The sequence below is a fragment of the Podarcis pityusensis genome (genome assembly GCF_964106645.2).
Source record: "Podarcis pityusensis genome assembly, chromosome: 18".
Taxonomy (NCBI): domain Eukaryota; kingdom Metazoa; phylum Chordata; class Lepidosauria; order Squamata; family Lacertidae; genus Podarcis; species Podarcis pityusensis.
Window position 1 is genome coordinate 4,746,869 of NC_138043.1, and position 22,189 is coordinate 4,769,057.

Sequence of the window (22,189 nt, forward strand, 5' to 3'; positions counted from 1 at the left end):
ATTTCCCCTTACTTTTTAGGAGGGGAAAAGTGAGTCTTATAGAGCCAAAAATACGGTATTTACACACACACACCCGCCTCTTATCGCCCCCCAGGTAATCTGCCTCCAGGGGGTGCTAGCACCCACGTTGGGAACCACTGGGTTAGAGCGTTGGACTGGGACTTGGGCCACAAAGCTCAGTGGGCTAGACGCCGTCTCTCAGTTTAACCCGCTGGGTTGTGGCCTGATCCAAGCTGTGGCAAAAGATTGAGAAACTGGTCCCCCGCAAAGGCATGTCTGGGTCTAAAATGAGTGCTGGGATGACCAGTTCTAACCTACTTCGCAAGGTCTTTGGAAGGTAAAACTGGGTGGAATAACCACATATCTTTGGAGGGAAACTGGGACATAAGTTTACAAAATAAATGGAGATTCAGAACGCTGCCTTTCTGTCTCAAAGTTCAAGGCAGCGAGAAAACCTTAACCTGGAAAAAAGGATGGAAGACTGAAGAAATCCCAACTAAAGAATCATGGCAAGAAAAATTGATAGACTCTGCCGAACTGGCAAAACTGACATATAAGCTACGGGACAAGGATAGCTGTGACTTTAAGGATGAAAGGGAACCTTTCACAAAGTATCTGAAGACGCAACAAAGCGAACTGGACTCCTTGGCAGGTTTTGAATAAACATTCACCATTTTTTTTACTGATAATAATCAGCTAAACAGTTTGAGGATCTATACAACTTTGTAACATGCAGAAAATGTTAGGTAGATGCCCTTTCTCACAGAAAACAGCATTATTGGAGAAACCAAAGACTGGAACTGAGGGAAGTCAGGGGGTGGGGTGGGGGGGGTTCTGTGGCGAGGGGGGGAGGGAGGAAAAATGGGGGGGATAAGGATATGTTTTTGGCTAATATGTCTTGTTATAACTTTGAATAATAATAATAATAATAATAATAATAATAATGCCATTTTTAAAAAGTCCAATATAGATTGGCAGCGACGATTAATTGGACTTGTGAACTGTTGTTGTTTATAACGGAACAGAACCTCAAAGCGACTTGCAACAAAATTTCCAAAAAATATATATAATAATTTAAAACTAGAATGATAAAAGGCTAGAAGCGTTTGGATCCATAAAAGGGCGGTCTAACGCAGCCCACCCACAAAAGGAGACCAGTAAATAATAAAGCAAAGCATGTAGAATCGTAGGATTGTAGAGGTGGAAGGGGACACCCCCCCAATAAAATCATCTAGTCCAACCCTCACTGCAATGCAGGAATCTCAGCCAAAGTTTCCCTGACAGATGGCGATCCAACGTCCAAGGAAGGAAGAAATGGATCCGCCGAAATCGCCCTGCGGAAATGCAAGGTTGTGTTCAGAGGTAGACTGCCCCTGAACTCTGAAGCTCCACTTTAGCCGGCACAATTTGCGGCCATTGCTCTTTTTTCCTTCCCTTCCCTGCAAATACCTGTGATACTGAGCCTGCAGGAACTGGAACTCTTCCTTGATCCGGTCGCAGATTTCCAAAACCGAGAACTTGAAAGGCTGTCCGGACTTTGCAGGAGAGGAACAAAAGAGCAGGAACGAGGCAGGGAGAAAAGAATGATCAAATAACGCCGTGTTAGAAACTATCCCCATCGCCTTGCATATAGACAAGATATGTCCTCTGGAATCGCAGAATCATGGACCATCTATTCTTGAGCTGACATAAGTCCGGGTTTATCCTGGACACAGATTCGGGCAGCAAAATGACCTTTGGGTACCATTTTTTCTGAATCTGCAAAAGGCCTGGATTTCTGGGTTGTCACTTTTGGGAATACAGCAGTGCCTTGGTTCTCAAACGCCTTGGTACTCAAACAACTTGGAACCGAAACACTGCAAACCCGGAAGTAAGTGTTCCGGTTTGCGAACTTTTTCCGTAAGTCGAACGTGCTCCGTTCTGAGTTTAACGCTTCTGATTTGAGTGTTACGCTGAGGTCGGTCTGTTTTTGCTATTTATTTTGCGTTTTTGCAGCTCTTTTTGTGTGGAACCCAGTTCAGCTACTGACAGACTGATTGTGTGACTGCAGTACATTGTTTATTGCTTTCATTTTATAGATCCGTGGTCTCGTTCGATAGCAACGTTCATGTTACGTTGCTGTTTTGGGGGTTGTTTTTAAAAGTCTGGAACGGGTGAATCCATTTCGCATTACTTTCTATGGGAAAGCGCGCCTTGGTTTTGGAACGCTTTGGTTTTGGAACGGACTTCCGGAACGGATTAAGTTTGAGAACCAAAGTACCACTGTGTGGCAAACCGTAATCTAAGTCCAAACCCCAGGAATATCAGCTAAAGAATCTCTGACAGACAGCAATCCAATCTCTGCTTAGAAACCACCAACTAGCTTCTGTGAGAGTCCGTTCCACAGTTGAACAACTCTTACCACCCAAAGTTGTTCCTGATGTTCAGTCGGAATCTCCTTTCCATCAGCTTGAACCCAGTGGTTCAGGTCTGACCCTCTGGAGCAAGAGGAACCAAGGTGGCTCCATCTTCCATGCGACAGCACTTCAGATATTTGAAGGGACGCGGGTGGTGCTGTGGGTTAAACCACAGAGCCTAGGACTTGCCGATCAGAAGGTCGGCGGTTCAAATCCCCGTGATGGGGTGAGCTCCCGTTGCTCGGTCCCAGCTGCTGCCAACCTAGCAGTTCGAAAGCACGTCAAAGTGCAAGTAGATAAATAGGTACCACTCCGGTGGAAAGGTAAACAGCGTTTCCGTGTGCTGCTCTGGTTCGCCAGAAGCAGCTTAGTCCTGCTGGCCACATGACCTGGAAGCTGTACGCCGGCTCCCTCGGCCAATAAAGCGAGATGAGTGCCGCAATCCCAGAGTCGGCCACGACTGGACCTAACGGTAAGGGGTCCCTTTACCTTTATCCTATCTCCTCTCAGTCTCCAGGCTATACGTACTCTTAGCTCCTTCAACCGTTCCTCATCTGGCTTGGTTTCCAGATCTTGCTCTCTCCCTCCTCGGCACATTAATTTGCTGGGGACCCACGACTCCCACCCTGGTTCCTTCCTCATGTTTGAGGAAGAAGCCTCGGAGACCCTTCTGAAATATCAGCAGGCTCGTAAAAGTGAGAAGAGGGTCCTTAGGGGTCATCTAGTCCAACCCCAACCCCGGGTCAAGGGAGGAAACGCCAAAATCTCGCAGTTCCCTGACAGCTTGTAGTCTCCTTCAACTCCTCCAGCGAGGAAGGGACCCCACCTCTCTAGGGTATGGACCCCATGGCCAAATAACTTTTTCCTAACGCTCAACCGAAATCTGCAACTTGTTCGTGGGCTTTGGGGGGGGGCTGCAGAAACTCCTTTGGGTATTGAAACCCTGACCAGCTTCTCTGCCTTCCCCTCAAGCCATTCCCAGGGAGGCACCTGCAGAGAAGAATGGCCCCTGGCCCCTGAGCATGGTAAGAGTGCCATCCCCTTGGCAGCTGGAAAACCATGTCCGAAAAAGTTACGGTGCCCAAAAGTTATGTAGGGCAGGAAGACCCCACAATTTGTGTGTGTGAGAGAGATAGATAGATCCCAAAACATCTCTCTTTAGGACAAAGAGGCAGCGGTTGTGCAGTGGTTAGAGCGTCCGGCTAGGACTTGAGAGATCCGGGTTCCACTCTGCACTATTTATTATTAAGATCTTGGAGCAGATCACAACATAAAAATACAAGATTAAGAAAAGCAAAACGCATCACAAGAACAAAACCCAGGAAGTTCATTTCGGGTCAACTTATTTCTGTGCCCGTAGTTGTTCTGAACTGTGCCCACAGCACAGACCCGGCCTTAGTAGCTGCCCTCGGGAGAGGCTGCCTGCCGCTTCTCTTGGCGAGTTCCCGTTCCTGCCAACCAGCCTCGGGCAGGGAGAAGCTAATTCGGCCACAACCATCCGCCAGGCGCGCCCGGATCAAGGAACCCCCGCTGAAGCAAATGAGGCAGCAGGAATGTCTACCTGGAAGCGAGGTTCCCTGTTGCACCCCTGAGTGAGTTGCCGCTCCTTGCAGCTAGCGGCTTGCATTCCGTTTGTCGCCAGACCCTGTCCCCCAAACAACGATAAGTTTCCCCCCTCTATTTTTGCATTTTAAACTGCAAATTGAAACACCCCTAATTCCTTTGGGGAAGACCCCATTGGAGAAAAATATACCGTGCAAAAAAACCACAACACTCTAAGTACAATATTAATCCGTAATTATGGGTGGGAAGGCAGAACTGCCTCTGTTATCCAGTATATCAGAGAAGCAATAGGATTTCAAGGGATAATTCATCTCCCCAAACCAAGGTTTCCGCACAGGTTTCCCAAGCGAGGAGCCCCCTTCAACACAGACTTACTTCTGAGTAAAGATGCCTAGGGTCTACTTGGTTTTTTTTAACCTGCAAAGGTGTAAAATCCTGGCACAGTTTAAACCCCCTTCTCCTCCCCCCCTCCAAAAAAACACACACAAACACAAAAACCCCGATTCTTTCACCAAAAGCTATTGATTTGAATTATTTCCACCAGATTTCTCACGACATTTTGGCATGTTCCTTCAAACAACGACCCTCCCAAAAAACAACAACACCCCAAATATTGATACTTACAGCATGCCGTCCTTGTGGATACATCCTGGGGGATAAACCCCCCCTCCAAAAAAAAAAAAAAAAAAAAAACCCCACCCGAGGAGAAAGGAAATAATCCTTTTTCTTCTTTCTGATTATCCAGGGGGAAAATAACTCGAAAAGCAAAAGGAGGGGGGAAGAGAGAAAAAACTCCCCCCCCCCCCGTTTCGAAGCTCCACAGATCTAAGTAGAGGGTTGTTGGGTTTTTTCCCTTTTAATCCATTAAAAAGAATTATATCCCTTCAAAGAAAACCGTGCCAAAAAACAGTATTTCCTTTGCGAAGGCTGGAAGTAGCAGAGGAGGAAATTCTCCCCCATTGGAATGTGGGGGTCAGGAGACTCACTGGGGTGGGAGCAAAAGGAGATTTTGTGCAATTGTTGGAAAGAAAAGGGAGGAGATGTTTGGGGGTTTTTTTGTCGGGGGGGGGGGGCCGGCTGGCCGGGGTGGGGTGCGTGGAGGGAAGGGAGCTGGAGAGGGAGAACGCAAACAGAAGGTCAGGCGAAAATCTGGCCGGATTTCAACAGCAGTCCCTGTCTGCAAAAGGAGCTGGCTCTTGCGAGCCCAGGGGAAGATGATCTTTCAAACGGGAAGCTTAAGGTGGATCTTCCAAACCGAAGAACGATGAGCCTCCAAACCGCTGCGGCTTATCACGCTTTCTGGAAGGGGGGCAGTAGCAGCTAGTGGTTAGAGCTGGGGAACCGCAGGAGGGGAGGGTGTTGCTCTCGTGGTCGGATGCTGTTTGCTGGCTTCCCAGGTGACCACAGGACGCCAGATCTCAAAAGGCCGCTGGCATGATCCAGAATTGCTCTCGTGTATTTTTGCCCGCAAAATTCAAAGACGCCTGCTTCTTGGGAGAAAAGCAATGTGAAACCTAGACAGCATCTTAAAAAGCAGAGACATCACCTTGCCGACAAAGGTCCGTATAGTTAAAGCTCTGGTTTTCCCAGTAGTGATGTATGGAAGTGAGAGCTGGACCATCAAGAAGGCTGATCGCCGAAGAATGGATGCTTTTGAATTCTGGTGCTGGAGGAGACTCTTGAGAGTCCCATGGACTGTGAGAAGATCAAACCTCTCCATTCTGAAGGAAATCAGCCCTAAGTGCTCACTGGAAGAACAGATCCTGAAACTGAGGCTCCAAGACTTTGGCCACCTCAGGAGAAGAGAAGACTCCCTGGAAAAGACCCTGATGTTGGGAAAGATGGAGGGCACAAGGAGAAGAGGACGGCAGAGGACGAGATGGCGGGACAGTGTTCTCAAAGCTACGAACATGAGTTTGACAAAACTGCGGGAGGCAGTGGAAGACAGGAGTGCCTGGCGTGCTCTGGTCCAGGGGGCCACAAAGAGGCGGACACGACTAAACGACTAAACAACAACAACAATTTTTGCCCACCTCTCCAATTCCCGAGCAGTGCCGGACTCCAGGAAACCTCTTGTTTCCTTTTGGGAATGAGTCGCGACTGGGTGTAGTAAGGTAGGGTTGCTGCCGTCTGTCAAAAAGGGGAAATCCGGACGCAAAAGTTGTTGAGCTTTCTTTGCAAAATCTCAAAAAAAATATCCGGGAAATTAACAGACGTACAACAGCCCATCGTAAGGATCCGTGGTTTATCGACTCATATATGCAACTATTTTCTCCTACAGCCGGAGCCTCGGGTTCAAACAGAAACCAGCCATTGTGCGCCGGCACACTCTCTCTCCAGCTCACCGCCTTTAACAGCCTGCAACCTCTTCCCCTCGCAGCCGGAGCCTCGGGTTCAAACAGGAATCAGCCACCATGCTCCGGCCCTCTCTCTAGCTTACCACCTTTAACAGCTTGCAACCTCTCCCCCTCATAGCTGGGGCTTCGGGTTCAAACAGAAATCAGCTGTCCTCTGGCCCTCTCTCCAGCTTGCCGCCTTTAACAGCCTGCAACCTCTGGGCCGCATCGCAGCCAACTCTCAATGCTAAACTATGGTACATGTTCTCTAACTAACTCAGAGATGGAGGAGGGGTCTCACCCATTTTCCATCTAGCACACAGCCTCCACTCCTTGGTTTTCTTAATGACCCATTACCTTCCCTTTGTTCTCCTAATGGCCCATCTCCCAGATGATCTCCTGAACAGGGATTAGGAGTCTGGCATCCAGTTTAACTCCCCAAGCCTTGATTAAATTCTAACAACTACTGGAACCAGGAATTTAGGGAAGTCCGGCACCCACACATTTCTTCTTCTTCAGCATCTCACACCTGTCTTTGGATATAACCTGTGTGCCTGAAGGAGCATCTCCACCCCCATAGTCCACCCTGGACACAGAGGTCCAGCTCCGAGGGCCTTCTGGCAGTTCCCTCCCTGCGAGAAGTGAGGTTACAGGGAACCAGGCAGAGGGCCTTCTCGGTGGTGGCACCCTCCCTGTGGAACGCCCTCCCACCAGGGGTGTCTTATACATGGGGGCATCTTATAGACCATGGTAGGCAAACTAAGGTCTGGGGGTCGGATGTGGCCCAATCGCCTTCTCAATCCAGCCCGCGGACGGTCCGGGAATCAGCGTGTTTTTACATGAGCAAAATGTGTGCTTTTATTTAAAATGCATCTCTGGGTTATTTGTGGGGCATAGGAATTCATTCATATATTTTTTCCCCAAAATATAGTCCGGCCCCCCACAAGGTCTGAGGGACAGTGGACCGGCCCACGGTTGAAAAAGTTTGCTGACCCCTGCAATAGGTAGACAAGCCATTGCCCTGATCCTGCCAGCTCTTCTTATAAAGGAACAGCGGTTTCTTGAAGGCCAGCTGACTAAAAAGCGGCTCGCTGTTTTGGAGCTGCAAGTCCTCCTGCAAAATCTCAATCGTACTCCAATACAGGAGTAAACACCTGCTGGAAACTTCTGAGCAGTTTCGGGCTCCGATTTAGTCTGTCTTTCATTGCGGGAACTGGCTTATAAGAAGAAGCAACGATGACTGCTGGGATAGCTCAGTCGGTAGAGCATGAAACTCTCAGTCCTGGGGTTGTGGGTTCGAGTTCCACGATGGGTAAAAGATACCTGCCTTGCAAAGGGTTGGTTGTTCCTTCTGGGCATGGTCGGCCAATTGGTGCGAAGGGAGGATAGAACCTTTTTTATGTATGCTACAACAGCAGCAAGAATACTCATCGGAAAGTATTGGAAGACACAAGAATTACCCACCCGAGAAGAATGGCAGACGAAAGTGATGGACTATATGGAACTGGCTGAGATGACTGGCAGAATCCGAGACCAAGGAGAAGAGTCGGTGGAAGAAGATTGGAAAAAATTTAAAGTGTATCTTCAAAAATATTGTAATATTAAAGACTGTTAGAAAGATGTTGGAAAAAGAAAATTAGGTAGTTTTGGTAGATATGATATAAAGGATTAAGCAAAAATGAGCTGATGAAATTGATGAAAGAGAGGATGTCAAATTATAATATTTTAAATTAAACTACGTAAATGAAAATAAGGTTGGAAGGATTTGCTGAAAAAACGATCTGAACTAGAATACAAAATTGGGAGGTGAGAGGAGGTCAAGGAAATAAGTAAAGGAAAAAAGTCATGTAAAGGTTTAATCTGTTTTTGTTCTATTTCAATTGAATGTATTTTTATACCTTTTTTTTTTTTTTTTACTTCTCGCTCTGTTATTGTTATATTCTTTTTTGTATTTTGTATTGTTCTTTTCTCTTTTTGTAACTTTAAACTTGGAATAAATATTATTATATAAAAAAAAGAAAAAGCAAAGGGTTGGTTGGGCTAGATCCGGCCTTCGTGGTCTTTTCCAGCCTTACAGTTCTATTCCTTACACAGCATTCATTCAAAGCACACGACCAAGGCTTGTGGGAACTGTAGTTCCTTTGGGGTCCTGAGGCCCTGTGAAGGGGGCAAGCTACAGTTCCCAAGGTTATTTTGAGGAAGCCGCTCGCTTTGAAAGCAGGCTGTGCGAGGAGGGCAGCCTAACTCGAGAGCATTTTACTTTAGATTCTAAAGTTTAGACCCCGGTGGTTAATACAAATCCTTAGGAATTGTTGCTGTTTTAAAAAAAGATTGCAATTGATTTGATGGTATGTACACCGGGACTAGGGACGCGGGTGGCGCTGTGGGTTAAACCACAGAGCCTAGGACTTGCCGATCAGAAGGTCGGCGGTTCGAATCCCCGTAATGACGGGGTGAGCTCCCGTTGCTCGGTCCCTGCTCCTGCCAACCTAGCAGTTCAAAAGCACATCAAAGTGCAAGTAGATAAATAGGTACCGCTCCGGCGGGAAGGTAAACGGCGTTTCCGTGCGCTGCTCTGGTTCGCCAGAAGCGGCTTAGTCCTGCTGGTCACATGACCCGGAAGCTGTACGCCGGCTCCCTCGGCCAATAAAGCGAGATGAGCACCGCAACCCCAGAATCGGTCACGACTGGACCTAATGGTCAGGGGTCCCTTTACCTTTACACCGTGACTAATTTATTTGAACACTTAAGAGCAGAAGAACTTGCTGGGATTGGGCCGACGGCCTATTTAATTCAGCATGCCTTGTCTCACAGAGGCTGACTAGATTTCCATTATGTGGAACCCAGGATCTGAGTCCAAGAGCAATTTTCCGGCAACAGGAATTCAGAAGTATCGCCATCTCTGGCCATGGAAGCAGAGTGGAGCCGTTGTGGCCTGTAGCCACCCAAAGACATGTCCGCCATGATTTTGTCTAATCCTCTTCTGAAGCCAAGCCCCCAAATCGGCTGTCACCACTCCCTCCAGTGGGAGAGAGTTCCACAGGTTAACATTCAACTGGACAGCAGCATCTATGCACCTCGAAGGCACTGGACTGAGAAAGGCTTTGTGCTCTTCTTTGGTAGCGGGAAGAATATTTTCGGGATATTTTTAAGTTCACACGTTGAAAAGGAGCCGGTTTTGTAAGCAGATGGTGGCAGAGACTCTTATAAATCCCACGTGATACAGTAACTCAGACTATTGCTATTTTAACTTTCCAGGTGTCTTAAATTATTGCTGTCCGTTTTCCTTAGTGATGATTTTATTGCTTTATCTTTTTCTTTTCTTTGGTAAAGTGCCTTATTTATTTTTACAATCAAGAGGGGTATACATTTCACGAAATAAAGAAATAAAACCCCAGTGTTGTCCTACACAACGTCTGCAAAGAGTTTATTTAAACATATATATTTATATACACAGTATAACAGGAGATACTTTTTATTAAAATAGCACTGTGAAAGGGGAAATTCCGTTCCACCTTAAATTGCCTTGCCGAGCTTCTGCTACTGTAGGCTTCCGCTGATTGGCTGCAGCGGGGCAGGCGAGGTAGCCAATCAGCGAAGCCGGATCCCACATGGGTCTATGACGTCAGAGCTTGGGGAGACTAATCAGGAGGGAGAGAGGCAGGATGCTTAAACGACTGGGAGAGGGGCGGGGTGCGTGTGCTGGGGAGGGATGTCCCGCGGTGCATTCTGGGTGTTGTAGTCTCTTCAGCCTCCCAGTGCAAGAACCTGCAAAAAAATTCTTTTTTTTCTTGCAAATGCAGAGCTTTTACACGGGAACAAGTTACAACTTTATCTATTATTAGAGGGATGGTTGGAAACGATGGTAATACAAAGGGTGGATAATAAACCACCATTTTCCCTTTTCCCTATTTGCATTTATTTTGTTTCGCAAAAATATTTCTTTGAAATCAAGTCTGTCTTTGCAGAGGCAGCATTTGAAGGAAGCCCCAGTCCTGTCGTAATCATATAGTTTTATATTTGCAACCTTATGCCTGTTTGCTCAGGAGTACGTGGGCTGTAAAAATTACGGTATTTATTATTATTTTTAAGTAAAAATAGAAATATATTGGGAGTATAAGGGCAGGGCAAAAGCTATTTGAAGCTTGTTCCTTACATTCCTTTTACTGTATGTCTGAGCAAACTGCCCTGTCATTTTCAGAGGTCACAAAGCTTGTCAATTTGATTGCAATGCCCTTCCAGCTCATCGCTGTCAGCTTATAGATTTGAAAATAAGGGACCCGCAGCCTCGAAAATAAGGGATCAGCAGCCAAAATAAGGGATTTTCCCAGCACAGGTATGTTCAACTTCTGAGCCCCTCCGAGCCAAAGGCAGAAAGCCCAGCCAGCAGCCAAACGAAGCCTCAAGCGGTGGTTCCCACAGCGCAGCAACCCGGCAAAGGGGATGCAGCAAGGAAAACCACCGTCACCACTCTGCTGGGAAGCGCTGAGCAAAGGCGAGTCCCCAGCTACATGGCCGATTTGATCGGCACAAGGCATGCAAGCTCCACCCCCCAGTCGTTCTTAGACTCCTTATTGGGTGAGCAACGCAGCCAAGCAACCCAGTTGGAGCCTCCCTCCTCCCTGGCCGGCAGGGAGGGAGGGAGAGGAGCTACTTCCTTTGAAACCCGGGAAATTTAAGGGACATCATCAATAAGGGACAGCAGCGGGACACAGCGCTGGGATAAGGGAGTTTCCCGCCAAATAAGGGACGGTTGAGAGCTATGTTCCAGCTTGCGCTTCTGTGTTTTATTCTGTGTGGAATTGCTGCTCCATCCCATAAGAACACGATAAGAACCTGCAGCGCCCCAAAAAGCCCGGCCTCCCTTTTTCTCACGGCGGCCGACCAGAGGTCTGCGAGAAACCCTCAAGCGGGACTCGAGTGCGAGAGCAGCTCTCCCCTCCTGTGGTTTCTGCCAACTTGGTTTTCAGAAGCATCCTGGCCTCTGCCTGGCCACGGAGGCAGGGCAGAGCCCACAAATTTGCCAGTTCCTTCTCCTAAAGGTTGATTGCCGTCACATTCTTGTGGCAGGGAATTCCACAGCCTAAGCACACGCTAGTTGAAGAAGCGCTGGTCTGCACTGCTTTAAGCTGATTCCTCATATCTCTGCTTGTGCCCTGAGTTCAGTAGGGTGGGGCCGATTTTGTGAAGATCCCTTCTAGCTGAGGTCAGACAGGCCCCACTCCCCAATGACACCCCCTTCTGATTTGTTGTTTAGTCGTTTAGTTATGTCCGCCTCTTCGTGACCCCCTGGACCTGAGCACGCCAGGCACTCCTGTCTTCCACTGCCTCCCGCAGTTTGGTCAAACTCATGCTGGTAGCTTCGAGAACACTGTCCCACCATCTCGTCCTCTGTCGTCCCCTTCTCCTTGCGCCCTCCATCTTTCCCAACATCAGGGTCTTTTCCAGGGAGTCTTCTCTTCTCCTGAGGTGGCCAAAGTCTTGGAGCCTCAGTTTCAGGATCTGTCCTTCCAGTGAGCACTCAGGGCTGATTTCCTTAAAAATGGAGAGGTTGGATCTTCTTGCTGTCCATGGGACTATCAAGAGTTTCCTCCAGCACCAGAATTCACAGTAGTACCTCGGGTTAAGTATTTAATTCGTTCCGGAGGTCCGTTCTTAACCTGAAACTGTTCTTAACCTGAAGCACCACTTTAGCTAATGGGGCCTCCTGCTTCTGCCGCACCGCCGGAGAACGATTTCTGTTCTCATCCTGAAGCAAAGTTCTTAACCTGAAGAACTATTTCTGTGTTAGCGGAGTCTGTAACCTGAAGCGTCTGTAACCCGAGGTACCACTGTACCACCAAACTCATCCTTTCAATTCATTTTCAGCCCCGGGCCATCGCTGCCATTCAGCAGCACGCCCATGGGCAGTGTGAAATGGCGAAAAGAGACGAGTTCGAGACACGACTGAGACACCCCTGGCGAGTAGGCTGCCTCACCTTTGCTTAGATACCTCTTGCAAAGGTAGAGACAGGCCCTATTACGCCTGCCCTGAGTGCTCATCCCCTTAGGGTGCTTCTGAAATTTAGACAAAATCTGTCCCACTTCACCTTCCATTTCCACCCAGTTTGTCCCAGTCCTGTTCTCTGGAATAACAGAGGAAGAGGACTTGTCCGATGGACTCAACAGGATTTGCTTCCGCAAGTAGAGATCGAAAGATCCGCCAGTCTCAATTCTCGCCCAGCTGTGGGCCTACACAGTTGGGGGACCGGGTTTCTTTGAAATCAAAATCAAAATCCTATATCAACGTTATGAACAACCTCGTACCATAAATAACAACAAGAAGTATTTATTTCTTAGACCCGCGTCCATCTGGCCGGGTCGTTGCAGCCACGGGGGCTTCCAACAAAATGTAAAGAGGTTAAAAAACAAAACATTGAACATTAAAAGCTTCCTGGAATAGGGAGAGCAAGCAAACTAATTCTTCTGGATTTATAACTGGACTGTCCACACCTCGTTCCAATTTCTGGGTTTTTCTTGCTGCTTCCCGGACGTTGGCGAACTCTTGCCACCTGGAGGGGGTCTCTTGTGCAACGAAAGCGGTGCAAAAGTAAAACCCTGGGTCGTTAAAAATAAAAGAAAAATACTAGCCCAAAAGTGTGGCAACAGGGTATTGCATCAGACCATATACAAAGCAAACACAATAGCCAAAACTACAATAGCCGAAGTCCCATAGTCCACAAAGACTTTCCACTGCTGAAATCCTGAACATCCACATCTTTCAGAGCGACACTCTTTTATATTTCCACAAGAACCGTCGTACCGAAGCCCGAACGAGGGGTTTAATTCTTCCAAATATTTCTAGTTGTACCAGGGACCGGAACGATGGGACCTGGTGGCATTCTCGCCAAATGTGGTTTCCCGAGAGAACACCTTACCCTTTGCACAGCCAGCAGGTCACTGTCTTGCCTGCAACTTCCAAAAATCTCAGAAGCCCGTTTTGCAGTCAGTCGAAGCAGAGATTTCAGTCCGGCTGCCCCTGTTCTGTGGAATAGCACCCCATCAAAATACGACAGGTACCCAATATTACTGCACATTCTGGAAACAGTTAAACGTATTTTTGCTCCCTGCAGAATAAATGAGTCTTGCTTTATATAGATTTGTTGGAGTTTGTTGTTTGTTTCAGGTTGTTGTTGTTTTTTTTGCTTTGCTTTGCTTTTCCTCCCCTAATAAATATGATTTCACTATAAACAAAACGGCCCGTTATCTTGCATATAAGACCCAACAGACATCGTGTGGTTTACACACGGCCCAAAATATTGACTTCAATCATTTCTAAATCTCTTATACGCAAGCTTCCTCGTTTAGAGGGGCGATGAATAAACCGATTGTAATAACCATCGTGTTTGCAGCCGGAAATTCGGATCCCCACATTTTGCAGATCCTATGGGTCTCGGTTTTCGCCAGACGGACAAAAAACGGGAGAGGAAAGATCGACAGGAAAGGTAAGATAGACTTAGGGCTAGGTTTCTTTAAAATGTATTAAACCTGTAAAAGCTTTATGGGGTTTTAGTGGTACTGTATAGCGTCTTGCCTGTTGCCTAGAGGTTTGGAATTACCCAGGTACGGTTAAAACAGGGGTGGGTGTAAAAGCTTTTTACAGGACTGCATTATTTTCCGAGGGGGCGATATTCCTCATGCGGCCCCCAAGAGCCTGCCTGGGGCCAAATGCGGCCCCTTGGGCTGAAAAAGCTGTCCCCTCCTTCTCAAGTAAGCAAAAAACAGGGGCACCCAAAATATGTCTCTAAATAAGGAGAGCAGAAACTCATTCCATCAGGCAACTAGCAGGGGTTTTTTGGGGGGGGTGTTATGGTTGTCGCGGCCCCAAATCAATAAAAATCAATAAAATACTTAACTTTTTTTTCTTTTTTTTACCCAGCAGAGTTGCAGTTTATTTACACAGGCATTCCGCAATCCATGGATGGGCAGGAAAAAAAATACAGATTTGACAGGATTGTTTTTGTTTTTAAAAAATCTAGCTACCTACCTGTACCAGCTGGGATTACATACACAAAACAAGTTTTAAAAAAATAATTCAGAGACCGCAGTACAGTACTTACTCCAATGATTTCTGCACACGTTCAAAGATATCACATAGGTGCAGTTTGTACATCATCAACAAATTAAAAACCTCTCATGATAGAATACACGGGTTTGTTTTTTCCTTAAAAAAATTATAGGAATAAAATACTTAATTGAGGTTCTGCCCCCACTAACAAAAACCCTGGCTATGCCCCTGGGGGGGGGGAGGGTTGAAGATGGTTAAACCACCCCAAGATAGCCAGACGATTAATGAGGAGCAGGGAGACTTGATGCGCTAGTAAGGTACCAGCAGCAGCAGCGGACTACATTTCCCAGAAGCCCTTGCGCGCATAGCTAACCCCCCCTCGCTTCTCTCTGCCTCCCTCCCTTTCTCCCTCCTCCCCCCCCCTCTCCCTGCGCTGTCAATCAAAGTAACGTGGGGTCCTCGGCCTTCCCAGCTCCTGAGTGGTTGGCTGCTATAATTGCAACCCATTGATCTAACCCTGGCAAGGTTTTATGCTGGCTATCAATCAAGCATTAGCAGGAGAGGCAGGCAGGCAGAGAGGGAGAAAAAGGATGGTTCCTCTCTCTCTCTCTCTCTCTCTCTCTCTCTCTCTTTCTCTCTCTCCCTCTCTCTCTTTTCTCCAGCTCCAAGAGCAGCCAGGATCAGGAGCCAAACGTCCCCAGCGCCCGCCATCAGCAAAAGGCCGCCTTCCAATAAAAAACAACAACAATAAAAAATAAAATAAAATCTGCTTCGCTTCCTCTCCTCCGCTCTCCATCTCTTCCTTTCCCAGTACCAAAAGCTTCCTCCGCCATGGGAAAAACACCAGGGAAGAATAAACGAGGAAGGACGCCACGGCCTCTGAGCACGTGCAAAGCGGTTTTCTGGTTTAAGACCGGTGAGCTAGGAGCTGGGAAACCAGGGTTTCAAAATGACCAGTGCTTTTTTCCCCACCCTAAAAAAATGTTTAGGGGTACTCTCATTTTCCTACTCATATTGAAGTGGCGTTGTTGTTTAGTCGTTTAGTCGTGTCCGACTCTTCGTGACCCCCTGGACCAGAGCACGCCAGGCACTCCTGTCTTCCACTGCCTCCCGCAGTTTGGTCAAGCTCATGCTGGTAGCTTTGAGAACACTGTCCCACTATCTCTGTCTCCCCTTCTTGTGCCCTCCATCTTTCCCAGCATCAGGGTCTTTTCCAGGGAGTCTTCTCTTCTCATGAGGTGGCCAAAGTACTGGAGCCTCAGCTTCAGGATCTGTCCTTCCAGTGAGCACTCAGGGCTGATTTCCTTAAGAATGGAGAGGTTGGTTCTTCTTGCAGTCCATGGGACTCTCAAGAGTCTCCTCCAGCACCAGAATTCAAAAGCATCAATTCTTCGGCGATCAGCCTTCTTAATGGTCCAGCTCTCACTTCCATACATCACTACTGGGGAAACCATAGCTTTTACTATACGGACCTTTGTTGGCAAGGTGATGTCTCTGCTTTTTAAGATGCTGTCTAGGTTTGTCATTGCTTTTCTCCCAAGGAGCAGGCGTCTTTTAATTTCGTGACTGCTGTCACCATCTGCAGTGATCATGGAGCCCAAGAAAGTAAAATCTCTCACTGCCTCCATTTCTTCCCCTTCTGTTTGCCAGGAGGTGATGGGCCCAGTGGCCATGATCTTCGTTTTTTTTGATGTTGAGCTTCAGACCATATTTTGCGCTCTCCTCTTTCACCCTCATTAAAAGGTTCTTTAATTCCTCCTCACTTTCTGCCATCAATGTTGGAGTACTGCCCCGCAATGAGGGCAGACTTAGATTCGCAAAATGTTTAGGGGTATGCGTACCCCAGCGTACCCCCCAGAAGAAAAAGCACTGGAATTGCCCCCTCCTCATTCAGCCGTGAAGACCACAAGGCCTGGGGGTTTGAAATGTGGCCTCACAGACCTTTCTGTCTGAACCCCAGAGCCTATTGGAAGCAGAGCCAAGAGTCTTCTTTATCCGCTGCAAAAATGTCCTGACCTAAGCTGGACCATAAAGAAGGCTGATCGCCGAAGAACTGATGCTTTTGAATTCTGGTGCTGGAGGAGACTCTTGAGAGTCCCATGGACTGCAAGAAGATCAAACCTCTCCATTCTGAATGAAATATACTCAGAGTCGCAAAGTGATTTCATGCTCTTTATTCAGCTCATAGTGGTGAGGAGGAATGAATAAATGTCCCCTCACAGTATCTGCTTTATATACATTATTTACACAATGGGCTGCACATGATTGGCTAATTCTGGAATTCTACTGTAAGCCAATCAGGTTGTGGATTCACTTCTATCTGGAGCAGGATTGGGTGGTTCCTGCCAACCAATCATACTGCTGCATTGTTCTAGGACCAATCAGACTGCTGCATTCTGAATCCTATTGTTCTAGGACCAATCAGACTGCTGCCTTTTGGATCCTATTGTTCTAGGACCAATCAGACTGCTACAGTTTGGATCCTATTCAACTCAGTACATAACACCCCTCCCCTCTAAGTTCCAGTCCTGCCCGGGTGGTCGCATTCATAGTCCTCAAGGTATGCCGGCGGCCTACGTGTGCGTTGTGGCCTGGGGTGTTCCCTGGTCCGGGCTCCGGGTTCTGGCTCGTGTTCCAAGGATGCTGGCTGTGATGCGGCTGTTTGGTCTGGTGCAACCGGCTCGCTCAGTCGTGGTTCTGGTTCCGGTGTCCTTTCGGCCTCACGGGTCCTCTCTGTATTTACTGATTCTGCCTCTCCTGCTGGCCCCTCCTGCTCTATGGGCCTCACTGCCCCGCTGTTCCCTTGGGACTCCTCTGACCTGTCCTCCTCCTGGTTTTCTCCCGGGAATCGTCGCCGTATCTGGTCGCAGTGGCGGCGCCAGCATTGCCCCCCATCCGTTAGCACCTCGTACGACACGGGGCCAGTGACCCTGGTGATTGTGGCGGGTACCCATGCTGGGCCTGCCCCAAAATTCTTTGCGTACACTGGGTCCTGGGCCTCGAAGGTCCGGGGGTTCCTGCCTTCCCCCACCACTACCTCATCCTGAGCTCTATCGGGGTGAAGGCGGTCCAATCTGATTGCAAGGCGCCGACCCATTAGTAGTTCAGCGGGGCTCCGGCCAGTCGTTGAGCTGGGGGTGCTGTGCTGTGCTAGAAGGAATGTGGCAAGGCGGTACTCCCAGTCCCCTTGCGTCATGCGGCGAAGGGTGTCCTTGGTGGTCCGCACCATGCGTTCTGCTTGGCCATTGGTGGCAGGGTGGAACGGCGCCGAACGGATGTGGCGGATGGCGTTCTGCGCTGTGAAGGTTTGGAATTCTCCTGACGTAAATGCAGTCCCGTTGTCTGAGACGAGAGTGTCAGGGAGCCCGTGGGTTGCAAACAGCCTGCGTAGTACCCGGATGGCTGCGGACGTGGAAGTGGACGGTACCAGTGCGACTTCCAGCCATTTGGTGTAGGAGTCCACCACTATGAAGAATGTTTTCCCCTGAAAGGGGCCAGCGAAATCCACATGCAGGCGTGACCATGGTGCTCGGGCGGACTCCCAGGACTGGACTGGGGCCCTTGGGGGATCTGGGCGGGATTCTTGGCAGGCCTGGCAGTGTTTGACCCAGGCCTCTATCTCTCCATCGATCCCCGGCCACCACACATAACTCCTGGCAAGGGCCTTCATTCTTACTACCCCTGGAAATTCCTTGCATATGGCGTCCACGTCCACTTGTAAGCTAGTGTGGTTCACCCCGGTGACAGCTAGCCCCAGTGGTCCAAACCATGCCAATCCCAGTAAGCTAATGTAGGGGCCCTTGACCACAAGCAAGTCCAGTTGCCGCGTCCGCCCTCGGTATTGCACCCTGAAGGTCCCCACCCCCATTGTGGGGACCTTACGTTTCTGGAAGTCCCGGAGGGTGAATGGGGCCGGCCTGAGTTTGGGACCCCCAGTGGGACACAGTTTCCTTAAGGTCCTTGCCGAGATTATGGATAGAGTTGAACCCGTGTCAAGCTCCATGCGGCATGGGGCCCCCTCTATCTGTACCTCTACATAAATTTTCTCTACGTTGGGGTGGGGCAACTGGTATACCTGGAAGTCCGTGAGCTCCGTCGAGTTGCCTTGGTGCGTTGGGCCCCGGGACCTGGGGCTCTTGGATTGGTCATCTGATGCCTGGTGTCGGGTGGGCCGAGCCCGACACACCCGGGCGATGTGTCCCGATTTTCTGCACTGCCTGCACTCTGCGTTGCGGAAACGGCAGGTCCTCCTCTCGTGACTCTCCCCGCAGCTTGCGCAGTTCCCTCCTTCTCGTCGAGGCAGCTGTGGTCTGTGCGCTGCTTGAGTGCGCTGCTGTACTCGGTGCACCTCCTCCCTGTCGGATCCTGAGTCGTCGGTGAGGTCTTCATGGTGGACCCTCGGTTGGGATGGCAGGCTCGGCCGTGCCTCTTGGGTCGACCTCTCGGCAGCTTCCGTTGCCAGGGCCTCCTCCAGAGCGACCTGGAACGTTAGGTCCTTCTTAGCGTAGAGGCGTCGTTGCAGCTTCTCATCCTTCAGGCCACCGACGAGGCGGTCACGAAGCATGTTCTCCAGCTCTGAGAAGTTGCAGAACCGGGCGGCTTGGCGGAGAGAGGTCACAAACCCAGTTATGGTTTCCCCAGGGGCTTGCCGCTTTGCGTAGAAGGCATTTCGACGAGCCACCACTGAGGGCTGTGGCGAAAAGTGCCCCTTCAGCTGTTCCATTATTGTTTTGTATGGAACAGTAGCGACGTCTTCAGGCGCAAGGAGAGCCCGGGCGATTTCAAACGTCTCCTCTCCGCAGACGCTGAAGAATATCGCCCTCTTCTTGGCGTCTTCTTCGTCGGTGACCCCTTTGGCTTCTAGGAGGAAGGTGAAACGGGAGGCGTACGCTTCCCAGTCTCCAGATGCTGGGTTGAATGGCGAGAAGCTGCTGTTGGCTGCCATTCTGAGTTCCTTGTGCCCCGGAGCTGAAGCCTGGATACACGGTGCGAGGCAGCGGTGCGGCAGTTGGCGGTGCTGCGGTGCTGTGTGTGGCAGTCAGCTCAGCGGGATCCCACCTTCGTCGCCAGTGAAATATACTCAGAGTCGCAAAGTGATTTCATGCTCTTTATTCAGCTCATAGTGGTGAGGAGGAATGAATAAATGTCCCCTCACAGTATCTGCTTTATATACATTATTTACACAATGGGCTGCACATGATTGGCTAATTCTGGAATTCTACTGTAAGCCAATCAGGTTGTGGATTCACTTCTATCTGGAGCAGGATTGGGTGGTTCCTGCCAACCAATCATACTGCTGCATTGTTCTAGGACCAATCAGACTGCTGCATTCTGAATCCTATTGTTCTAGGACCAATCAGACTGCTGCCTTTTGGATCCTATTGTTCTAGGACCAATCAGACTGCTACAGTTTGGATCCTATTCAACTCAGTACATAACACTGAAGGAAATCAACCTTGAGAGCTCACTGGAAGGACAGATCCTGAAGCTGAGACTCCAAGACTTTGGCCACCTCAGGAGAAGAGAAGACTCCCTGGAAAAGACCCTGATGCTGGGAAAGATGGAGGGCACAAGGAGAAGGGGACGATGGAGGACGAGATGGTGGGACAGTGTTCTTGAAGCTACAAACATGAGTTTGACCAAACTGCGGGAGGCAGTGGAAGACAGGAGTGCCTGGCGTGCTCTGGTCCAGGGGATCACGAAGAGGCAGACATGACTAAACAACAACAACAACCAGTGTTCCAAAATTTAAAGGCTGGTTAAAAATGAACAAAGGGGGGAAAAACACCCGGTTTGGATATATTATCAGAATTCCATCAATGGAGGGAGGGACAAAGGGAAAGGACTTCAGCTTCTCCCTGGGGGAGTCTGGGGGCGCTCTGTCTGCGCTCAGAGACCACACACATCTTCCTGCTGCTTGGAGGAAACTCCCATCTGCTTGAAAAATTGGTTTAAAACAAACCCAAAAACGTTTGGATTTTATTATCCAGACTTTATATATAAAGGGGGGGGGTCCCTTTGAACGCTACAAATGTGATTATTGGAGGGCTGCGAGGAAGGCAGCAAACAGGAAAGAGCCCTGGGAAGGCTGGGGGCACTCTGTGCATGCTCAGAGACCCCGTGCGCCTCCCTGCTCATCAAGGGGGCTATGCTAAATGGGCATAGAATCAGAGTTGGAAGGGACCCCATGTTTCATCTAGTCCAGCCCCTAGCGACACAGGAATCATTTGCCCAGTGTGGGGCTTGAACCCTGAGATGAAGAGGTGTAGTGCTCTACCAGCTTGAGCTATGTTCAAAGGAAGGTAGACTAGGGCCAAGTATATTTCCTTAATTGGAAACTACAAGAAGTACCAACAGTGGAGGAATGGCAGATGATGGGTTTTTGGGAGCTAGCTGACCTGACCGGAAGAGTCCGCGACCAGAGGGAGGAGGAGTACCAGGAGGAATGGATGAAATTCAAAGATTATTTAGCTAAATATGGTTAAGATAACATAAACAGAATCACTTGCGAGTACCAAATAGGCCTAGGATTTAAAAATGCGATGTTGTAAAATGTTAAAGTTAAAATGAAAAGAAAGAAAGATGTAATTTGACCAAGTAAATCTTATGTGAAAATAGTTTTGGAAAACTGCTACAATGGACTATATGGAAACTCAGCCAGGGGGATTTGAAGAAGCCATTTAACACTGTTTAAAAAATGGAATTATTATAGTTAGGATAAATGTTGGTTGGTTGGTTGGTATTTATATTTTTTTTGTTTGATAAAAAATTGGAAAATCAATTTTAAAAATTTGGGGAAAAAAAGAATATTTACTTAGGCTTTTCTCGCCCCTGGAAGAGATGAATTCGCTGGTTTCCTGGAACGATCAGGAGAGCAAGGTGTGTTGAGGGGGGGCGACACGCCGTGTGGGACCCCTCCACCCCCTGAAATATTGCAGGAGCCAGATGTACTTGCCTCTGCCACCTACCCTGGCATCTGCGCCGTCTAAATATTTAATACATCGCATTTCGCCCTAATCTTTTATTAATCACACTATTTACTGTTTTTGCCAAAAAAAGTGTGGCGGCTGTGGATCAGAGACGGGTGTGGGAAGGAAAAGCTATTGCTCTGTGTGTCTGGAAAGGGCTGTGTGTCTTCCATGCCTTGTTGTTGTTGTTTAGTCGTTTCTTCTTGTCTGACTCTTCGTGACCCCCTGGACCAGAGCACGCCAGGCCCTCCTGTCTTCCACTGCCTCCCGCAGTTTGGTCAAACTCATATTAGTCGTTTCGAGAACACTGTCCCACCATCTTGTCCTCTGTCGTCCCCTTCTCCTTGTGCCCTCCATCTTTCCCAACATCAGGGTCTTTTCCAGGGAGTCTTCTCTTCTCCTGAGGTGGCCAAAGTCTTGAAGCCTCAGCTTCAGGATCTGTCCTTCCAGTGAGCACTCAGGGCTGATTTCCTTCAGAATGGAGAGGTTTGATCTTCTTGCAGTTCATGGGACTCTCAAGAGTCTCCTCCAGCACCAGAATTCAAAAGCATCCATTCTTCGGCGATCAGCCGTCTTTATGGTCCAGCTCTCACTTCCATACATCACTACTGGGAAAACCATAGCTTTAAGTATACGGACCTTTGTTGGCAAGGAGATGTCTCTGCTTTTTAAGATGCTGTCTAGGTTTGTCATTGCTTTCCTCCCAAGAAGCAGGCATCTTTTAATTTCATGACTGCTGTCACCATCTGTAGTGATCATGGAGCCCAAGAAAGTAAAATCTCTCACTGCCTCCATTTCTTCCCCTTCTATTTGCCAGGAGGTGATGGGACCAGTGGCCATGATCTTGGGGGTTTTTTATGTTGAGCTTCAGACCATATT

General features: G+C 48.6%; 2 protein-coding genes across 7 annotated transcripts in view; both read right to left on the bottom strand.

The window, feature by feature from the left end:
- Positions 1 to 5,238, bottom strand: part of TLE2 (TLE family member 2, transcriptional corepressor) — a 43,490-nt gene extending 38,252 nt beyond the window's left edge. For 3 of the 6 annotated variants that reach the window (XM_080988882.1, XM_080988878.1, XM_080988879.1), the window contains exons 1-2: positions 4,584 to 5,237; positions 1,450 to 1,535 (exon numbers count right to left, since the gene is read on the bottom strand). In XM_080988882.1, the coding sequence (XP_080845008.1) occupies positions 1,450 to 1,535; positions 4,584 to 4,607 (110 nt within the window). In that variant the 5' untranslated portion in view covers positions 4,608 to 5,237. Of the gene's footprint in view, positions 1 to 1,449; positions 1,536 to 4,583 lie in introns of all 6 variants that reach the window. The other 3 variants (XM_080988880.1, XM_080988881.1, XM_080988883.1) reach the window with 2 other exon arrangements.
- LOC308467456 (granzyme H-like) overlaps positions 1 to 22,189 on the bottom strand; it is a 175,490-nt gene that overhangs the window by 99,370 nt on the left and 53,931 nt on the right. The window lies entirely within an intron of this gene.